The sequence below is a fragment of the Sapajus apella genome, unplaced genomic scaffold, assembly GCF_009761245.1.
Source record: "Sapajus apella isolate SASKATOON/1434 unplaced genomic scaffold, GSC_monkey_1.0 scaffold83, whole genome shotgun sequence".
Taxonomy (NCBI): domain Eukaryota; kingdom Metazoa; phylum Chordata; class Mammalia; order Primates; family Cebidae; genus Sapajus; species Sapajus apella.
The window spans coordinates 1,787,161-1,796,667 of NW_022437023.1; the positions used below are offsets into that span (position 1 = coordinate 1,787,161).

Genomic DNA, 9,507 nt, shown 5'->3' on the forward strand with positions numbered 1-9,507 from the left:
AAAAAAAAAAAAAAAAAAAAAAAAAAAAAAAAAAAACATTAGCCAGGCAGGGTGGCACACACCAGCTGTCCTAGCTGCCTGGGAGGCTGAGGTGGAAGGATCACTTGAGCTCAGGAGTTTAAGACCAGCCTGTGCAACAGAGCAAAATCTCGTCTCTCTCTTTTTTTTTTTTTTAAAGTGATTTAAGTATGACAGGAAAAGAAAGATAAAATATTTTTATAAAGCTATACAATGTGTCTTAAGCTAAGTATTATTACAAGAGTCAGAATGTTAAAAAAAAATGTAAAAGTTTATAAAGTAGGCCGGGTGTGGTGGCTCACACCTGTAATCCAAGCACTTTGGAGGCCCAGGCAGGCGGATCACCTGAGGTCGGGAGTTCAAGAACAGCCTGACCAACGTGGTGAAAACTCGTCTTAAAAAAAAAAAAAGAAAGAAAGAAAGGAAGAAAAAGTTTATAAAGTAAAATAATTACAGTAAGCTAACGTTAACTTATTATTGACGAAAAATAATGTTTTGATTTACTGTAACCTACGTTGTCCAGTGTTTATGAAGTCCACAGTAGTGCAAAATAATGTCCTAGGCCTTCACATTTATTCACTGCTCACTCACTGACTCACCCAGAGCAGCTTCCAGTCATATAAGCTCCATATCGTAAGTGGTTAACCATTTTTATTTTTTATACCATATTTTTCCTGTACATTGCTTGTTTCGATATGTTTAGATACACAAAATACTACTGCGTTACAAACGCCTATTTATTCAGTACAGTCACATGCTGTACAGTTTTGCAGCTTAGGAACAACAGGCTATACCACTGAGCCTAGATGTGCAGCAGGCTATGCCAGCCAGGTCTGTGTAAGTACATTCTATGATGCTGACAAAACAACAAAATCACCTAACGATGCATTTCTAAGTACGTACCCCCAGTGTTAAGTGACACATAGCTGTATTTTCATCTCTTTTTCTTCACATTGCATGTATGCTTCTTGACATTGCTTAAATTTATAAATCAAGGTCCCATTTATACTTGTATTACTACTGTATTAATGCTAATAATATTCTGTAAATGATTCTATCTTGATTAAAGCCAGGAGTGTCCATTTAAAAAAAAAATTTTTTTTGAGACAGTCTCGCACCGTTGCCCAGGCTGAAGTGCAACGGCGTGATCTCAGCTTACTGCAGCCTCCACCTCCCAGGTTCACGAGATTCTCCTGCCTCAGCCTCCTGAATAGCTGGGATTACAGGCACACGTCACCATGCCTGGCTAATTGTTTGTATTTTTAGTAGAGACGGGTTTCACTATGTTGCCCAGACTGGTCTTGAACTCCTAACCTCATGATCCACCTGCCTCGGCCTCCCAAAGCGCTGGGATTACAGGCGTGAGCCACCAAGCCTGGCCCAAAAAAATTTTTTTAATTGAGTTGAATGCCCTATTTGGTTTGAATTTTACATTCCCACAATGTGTGGCAGCTAATGCTTCTGGCATGTCTATTGAGAACATAGAAGTTCTCCTGGAACTAACAAATTACTTCCCTTCCAACACAATTATATAATCTGAGAGTTGAAAAGCACCCTAGAGATTATTCTGTGGCCCAAAGTCCCTCCCAATTAAGGAATCTCATCTAAAACTACTCAACTCTGTGGGCAGGGAGGGATGATAATCTTTAGATTCCCCATGACACAGTGCTGCAGCCATAGTAGGCTCTTTAATACATGCTTTTGTTGTTTTTAATACATGCTTGTTGAATTGAACTGAACAAGTCTAAAACGGACATATTAATTTTCTTATTCTACCCAGGCTTTAGCTGTAACACCCACTGAATCTGTAATTTAAAGCTCTGCATGATTCCTCTGCTCATTAACCAGTGTTCAAAGACATTCAATAAAGGAAACTCAATGTTTCAATTCATTAAAGAACCTTCATTTTAACAGTTTAAAATTTTAAGCTCCTGTCCTGGCAAAGTGGCTCTTGCCTATAATCCCAGCACTTTGGGAGGATATCTCAAGCCCAGGAGTCTGACACTAGCCTGGACAACATAAGGAGACCCTGTGATATGGTATGGCTCTGTATCCCTACCCAAATCTCATCTTGATTTGTAATCCCCACCTGTTGAGGGAGGGACCTGTAATCCCTCCCATGTATTGAGTGAGGGAGGTAATTGGATCAAGGGGGCAGTTTCCGCCATGCTGTTCTCATGATAATGAGTGTTCACAAAATCCCATGGTTTTTTTTTTTTTTTTTTTTTTGAGACGGAGTCTCGCTCTGTCATCCAGGCTGGAGTGCAATGGCACGATCTCGGCTCACTGCAACCTCTGCCTCCCAGGTTCAAGGGATTCTCCTGCTTCGGCTTCCTGAGTAGCTGGGATTACAGGCGTGTGCCACCGCACCCAGCTAATTTTTGTATTTTTAGTAGAGACGGGGTTTCAACATCTTGGCTAGGCTGGTCTCGAACTCCTGACCTTGTGATCCACCTGTCTCGGCCTCCCAAAGTGCTGGGATTACAGGCATAAGCCACCGCGCTGGGCCAATCCGATGGTTTCCTAAATTGAAGTTCCTCCTTTGCTCCTCTCTCTCCTGCTGCCTTATGAAGAAGGTTCTTACTTCCCCTTTGCCTTCTGTCATGACTGTAAGTTTCCTGAGGCTTCCCCAGCCATGTAGAACTGAGTCAATTAAACCCCTTTCTTTATAAATTACTGAGTCTCAGGCATTTCTTTATAACAGTGTGAAAATGGACTAATACACACTGTCTCGGCATAAAATTTTAAAATCAACTAGGTGTGGTGGCTCATGCATGTAGTCCCAGCTGCTTGGGAGGCTGATATGGGAGGATCGTTTGAGCACAGGAGGCTGAGGCTGCAGTGAGCTGTGATCACACCACTGCACTCCAACCTGGTCACAGAGTGAGACCCTGTCTCAAAAAATAAATAAATAAAGGCCAGGCAGGGTGGTTCATGCCTGTACTCCCAGCATTTTGGAGGCCCAGGCAGATGAATCACCTAAGGTCAGGAGTTCAAGATCAGCCCCAACTCTACTAAAAAATACAAAAATTAGCCAGGCATTGTATTGTGGTGGATACCTGCAATCCCAGCTACTCAGGAGGCTGAGGCAGGAGAATTGCTTGAACCTAGGAGGTGGAAGTTGCAATGAGCCAGGATGGCACCACTGCACTCCGGTCTGCGCAAAATAGTGAGCCTCCGTCTCAAAAATAAATAAATAATTTAAAAAATTTAAAAATAAAATTTAAAAATAAAAATTTAAGCTCCTAGAATCACCTGAACCCAGGTGGTGGGGGTTGCAGTGAGCAGAGATTAGGCCACTGTATTCCAGTGTGGGTGACATAGCAAGACTGTTTCTTTTTTTTTTTCAATTCATTAAAATTTTTTTGGGCCGGGCGCGGTGGCTCACGCCTGTAATCCCAGTACTTTGGGAGGCTGAGGCGGGTGGATCACGAGGTCAAGAGATCGAGACCATCCTGGTCAACATGGTGAAACCCCGTCTATACTAAAAATACAAAAAATCAGCTGGGCATGATGGCGCATGCCTGTAGTCCCAGCTACTCAGGAGGCTGAGGCAGGAGAATTGCCTGAACCCAGGACGCGGAGGTTGCAGTGAGCCGAGATTGCGCCATTGGTGCGGTGACTCGGATGCAAGACTATCTCAAAAAAAAAAACAAAAAAAAAACAGTAAGCTCCTAGAAGGCAAGTCCTATGCCTGGTCTGACTTGTAAGAGGCCATGGGGCAGCCTAAACAGACAAGTAAGCTTTCAACATTAATGTTGTTAATGTCAGTGCATAATAAAACATTTAACAGAAAACAGAAAATTAAGCCCTTGTTAGTTTGCTTATGATCTATAAAGGGCTTTCAATTTTCCAAAAATATGTTTCCTATTCCTAGTATGATTTATTATTATTACTATTTTAATTTAGAGATGGGGGTTTCTATGTTGGCCAGGTTGGTCTTGAACTCTTGGCCTCACCACCTTGGTCTCCCAAAGTGCGAGGATAACAGACGTGAGCCACTGCGCCCAGCGTGGTGTGATTTTTTAAAAACAAATAGTCTTGCATCATTCATACAACTAAATTATACCTTTATACTTATAATTGGAGTGCTCACAGATTAAGGCATACTAGCAGTAAAACATGCTATTATAGTTTTCCCTTAAAAGCCTGTGATCCCATCTGATTTCACCTAACATGATATGATAATGAAGACAATAAAGCCTCTGGAGCGGTAAGCACCACCAGTAACTTAACTTTACTCAAATATGTATTCCAAAACAGTACATAATTTACAACATGGCCCCGCTTAGCTATTACAATGCATCTGTTTCAGTTGTTTTGGGGACCTTTTTTTTTTTTTTTTGAGACAGAGTCTTGCTCTGTCTCCCAGGCTGTAATGCAGTGGCAGGATCTTGGCTCATTGCAGCCTCCACTTCCCAGGTTTCAGTGAATTCTCCTGCCTCAGCCTCCCGAGTAGCTGAGATTACAGGCATGAGCCACCAGGCCCTGCCAATTGTTTTGTATTTTCAGTAGAGACGGAGTTTCACCATGTTGGCCAGGCTGGTTTAGAAGTCCTGATCTCAGATGATCTGACTGCCTCAGCCTCCCAACGTGCTGGGATTACAGGCATGAGCCACCTTGCCCAGCCGGGCACTTTTACAATGTATAGTAGGATACAAAGCATACATTTCCAAATCTCCTTTCGTTCTGTTTTGCTGAAAGGGAGCACACATGGATTTCTTAACAGCACAATTCACAAATCTTCTTCAGGCAATAATTCGAACTCCCACTTCCTCCTAAATACCTCTGGACAGCATGGCAATCCTCTCTTTCACCACAGCTTCTTTTCATAACTAGTGGGTCAAGTTCCTTTCCCCATTTCGACACGATGCACTATACTGCGGCCCTGCCACCATAACCCACAGCTGAATGCCGGAATATAACACGCTGGATTCCACTGTCCTTCATTGTTTCCAGTTTAACTGCCATTTTACCACCATGCACACAGAGAAATGCATTCCCACAGGCATCTTATGAATTTCCAAAGCAGCTATTCTTTGTGGATTTACAAAACATGTGCTTCTCTGAATTCCCTTCATCACCACAGAAACGGCTCTGGGAAGACGAGATTGTTTTTTTTTTAAGTACCCTACGTATTATAAAAAGAAACTGATTCTAAAACATTTATATTTTTCTAGCTAATTTAATCCTAAAGGTCTTCCCACGAGGCAGTGAAGGAACATCAGGGCAAAAATTTTAAATACCGCTTTTGGTCTTCCCAATTAATATGAAACATTTTCAGCACACAAAGATTATCAAATTAAATGTCTTTTCTTCTCAGTCTACACCATAAGAGCTACCCAGGGCACTGTAAAATAGCTGGCTGTGGCTTATGCACAACGCCCTAAATCTTCCTGACACCCCCACCCCCACCCCTCGTCTTTGGGCTCAGAGACACATAATCCCTCAGCAAACCCCAAACCTGCCAATGAAGTGCACTATTTCTCTGCCACAAAGGCCAGCCCGCGCCTCGTGCACACCGGCCTCCGCACACATGTGCCTGGCTGACAAGCGCAGAGCTGCCCTTCCTGGATCAAAGCCGTTGGCCTGGACCGAAAGCTGCACTCTTCCCAGCCCACTGCCTTCTCCCGCAGCCGCTCTCCTCGGTGACCGGCGGCCAAATCGAAGCGCTCCGGCCACAGGCCGGCCAACCCCTCCGCCCGGCGTCTCCTGTGTGGCCGCTCTCAGACCTGCTTCCCCCCCGCCCCACCGTCCTTTTTTCTTCCCCCCGTTTTTCGCCTCAGGAAATTCAGTCGGAACTTCATTCTCCCCGAACCGAGCAGCTGGGGCACAGCCTCCTCCCGCGGCCGCGCCCCCCGCGCCTTCACCCGAAGCGGCCGGAGACCCGGCGACCCCGGCCCGTCCAGCCAGTCGCCTCACCTCCTCCTCGCTCTCGCTGCGGAAACACAGGCATGCGGCCCGCTTCTTGTAGCCATCGCCGTCGTAGGTGCGGGTCTGGTTCGACTTGAGCTTCATCATCCTCCGGGCCCAGGTGGGGGTGCGGTGCGGGTCGCGGGAGCCGAGGGGTGGGGAGCCCGCTCAGGACGGCCGCGCACGCGCGCGCCCCCGGCTCAGCCCAGGAAAGCAGGGAAGGGGAGCTTCTCCGCTACACGGCTCGGCCGCTGGCCCTCCGCGGCCGCCTCATTCCCCCCGGCCCAGATCCCGCGCCGCCGCTGCCACCGTCACGGCTGCAGTCTCCGCTGCCGCCAGGGCCGCCGCCCCCTCTGCCGCCGCCACCCCCGACGACGACCGCGCCGCCATCTTGGGCGCGCTGCGTCAGCGGCGTAAGGCCGCAGCGGCCTGCGGGACGGCCGCGCGCTCGCAGCGCAGGCCGCGTTCGGGAATCGCGCCCACCCAGTCTGGGCGGCGGAAACCAGCGTCTGAAAAGAGAGGGCCGCAAGTCTCCAGGCGGCCACTACGCCGGCAGCGTAGGCGTAGAACTGGTGGGACGCGCGGAGGAAGCCCAGGGAGATAGGGGTACCGGCGCAAGACGCCTAGCGGCCGGGGCGGCGACCCTCCGGTGTAGCCTCGCCAGTTAGCGGATGAGGAAGTGGGGACTTGGCCAAGGTCACGCCGCGTCTTCGCGGCTGGGGATAAACCAAGGTCATGCCACCCTCCCCTGGGCACTGGGTCTGTATCGAAGGAGATGAGGGAGAATGTCTGGAAGAGAAAGTAGGATGCAGTTAAAGGCAATGGAAGTTGCAGCCTGAGACACCTGGGATTTGGAACTGCACGGAAACAGGGCGTGGGAGGCGCGTGTACTTTGGGTTGATAGCCTGAACCTCCGGATGTCTTATGAGTTGGTGCATGTCGTCCATTACAAAGAACAAATATTTCTCCTGCAATTCTTTATTGATGCTAAAACTAAATGCTTCTTTTTTTTTTTTTTTTTTTTGAGACGGAGTCTCTCCGAGTCTGGAGTGCAGTGGCTCAATCTTCGCTTACTGCAACCTCCGCCTCCTGGGTTCAAGCGATTACCTTGCCTCAGCCTCTTGAGTAGCTGGGATTACAGGCTCGTGCCACCACGTCCAGCGAATTTTTGTATTTTTAGTAGAAGCGGGGTTTCACCGTGTTGGTCAGGCTGGTCTAGAACTGCTGACCTCGTGATCTGCCCCCCCTTAGGCTCCCAAAGTGCTGGGATTACAGGCGTGAGCCACCATGCCCGGCCTGCTTCCTCTTAAGGTAAACAAGAGGGACAGAAAGGAAGGCGCACTTGTGCGCGCGCGCTCGTGTGTGTGCGTGTGCGTGTGTGTGTGTGTGTACACACATAATCATGAAACGTCGTTTCTGGCAATAAATGAGGAGTGTGTGTTGTGGATGTCAAACAGCTTCTCCAGGAAAAGATAGAAGCTCTCCAGAAAGGAAAACTGACATATGACATGTGAATGTTCTTAGCAGCCCAGAACTAACCTCATGCCATGCAGATGCCCTAAACACACGAAAAATTCTGTGCAGGATATGTCTGTGACTTGCTTATTAACCTTTTGGTTTTTGAATTTTTTTTATTTAATTTTTTGTTGAGATGGGGGGGATCTCATTTTGTTGCCCAAGCTGGTCCCGAACTCCCGGCCTCAAGCTATCCACCCTCAGCCTCCCAAAGCACTGGGATTCCTGGTGTGACCAACTTATTACCCTTTACGAATTTGCTTGTATTTAGCATAGTCAAAAAAGATCTGGATTTGAAACCAATATATCTTGGTTGTAACCTCAATAACAATTTTTTTTAATGTTCATAGCACCCAATTACATCATTTTTTAACTTCTGTGAAATAGAAATGAGAAACCTTCTTGGCCCTGGCACATAGTAGGCACTCAGTGCACACCAGATGCTACTAACAGTTTGTTTGCCTATTAAATTTTCTTCTCTTCAAGAAAAGAAAATTAGAGTTCAATAAATGTTGAATGAATAGATAGATGGAGATTTTCTTTTGGTTTCTAATTCCTTACCCAGGCTTTTTATGGGCAGGCTTGTTTTGGGTTTTTTTGTTGGTTTGTTTTGGTTTTTTTTGGGGAGAGGGTCTTGCTGTGTCAATCAAGGCCAGCTCACTGCAGCCTAAACCTCCTGGGTTCAAGAGATCCTCCCTCCTCCGCTTCCCAAGTAACTGGGACCACAGGCGCCTATCATGCACCTTGGAGCACTACCACATTTAGCTAACTTTTTTATATTTTTTTTGTAGAGATGGGGTTTCACCATGTTGCCCAGGCTGGTCTCGAACTCCTGGACTCAAGCAGTCCTCGTGCCTCAGCCTCCCAAAGTACTGGGATTACAGGTGTGAGCCACCTCTCCCAGCCTATGGGCATGTTTATTTCAAGAGTTCACAAGATCATTCCCAGATCCCTTGGCTGAATAATAATTACTTTATCTTTGTTCAGGGAGCATTAACCAAGGGATTCTGTCCTTTCCTTGAAGATAATGGGTAAGGCCAGGCATGGTGGCTCACACCTGTAATCCAAGCACTTTGGAGGCCAAGGTGGGCAGATCACCTGAGGTTGGGAGTTCAAGACCAGCCTGACCAACATGGTGAAACCCTGTCTTTATAAAAAAATAAAATAAAATAAATTTTAGAAAAAGAAGGTAATGGGTAAGTAGTACATTTAAATTTGTTTAAACAAATTATACTTGGTCTAGCACAGTGGACCATGCTTGTAATCTCAGCACTCTGGGAGGCAGAGGTGGGCACATCATCTGAGGTCAGGAGTTGGAGACCAGCCTAAACAACATGGCAAAACCCCGTATCTACTAAAAATACAAAAAATTAGCCGCGTATGGTGATGGGCACCTGTAATCCCAGCTACTCAGGAGACTGAGGCAGGAGAATTGCTTAAACCTGTTGCTTAAATCCAGGAGGCAGAGGTTGCAGTGAGCCAAGATCGCACCATTGCACTCCAGCCTGGGCAACAAGAGCAAAACTCCCCATCTCAAAAAAAAAAAAAAAAAAAAAAAAAAAAAAAAAAAAAATTAACACATTATTCCATTTAAGTACGTTTCCAGAAGTCCTACAAGAAGCCAGGGCATGGTGGTAGACACCTGTAACTCCTAGCTACTCAGGAGGCTGAGGCAGGGTGATCACTGAGTCCAGGAGTTCAAAGGTACAGTGAGCTATGATTGTGCCACGGCACCCCACCCTGGGTGACAGAGTAAGACTGTCTCTAAAAAAAAAAACAAATTCCATAAGAAAACACTAATATGGGCCGGGCGCGGTGGCTCAAGCCTGTAATCCCAGCACTTTGGGAGGCCGAGGCGGGTGGATCACGAGGTCAAGAGATAGAGACCATCCTGGTCAACATGGTGAAACCCTGTCTCTACCAAAAATACAAAAAATCAGCTGGGCATGGTGGCGCGTGCCTGTAATCCCAGCTACTCAGGAGGCTGAGGCAGGAGAATTGCCTGAACCCAGGAGGCGGAGGTTGCGGTGAGCCGAGATCGCGCCATTGCACTCCAGCCAA

The 9,507-nt window shown here is 46.8% G+C and overlaps 1 protein-coding gene across 1 annotated transcript in view; it reads right to left on the minus strand.

The window, feature by feature from the left end:
• The window catches only part of NUDT3 (nudix hydrolase 3), a 124,047-nt gene extending 117,363 nt beyond the window's left edge, over nt 1-6,684 (minus strand). The window contains exon 1 of the mRNA XM_032253442.1: nt 5,941-6,684. Within this exon, the coding sequence (XP_032109333.1) occupies nt 5,941-6,039 (99 nt within the window). The 5' untranslated portion in view covers nt 6,040-6,684. The remainder of the gene's footprint in view (nt 1-5,940) is intronic.
• Nucleotides 6,685-9,507: the final 2,823 nt, after the last annotated feature.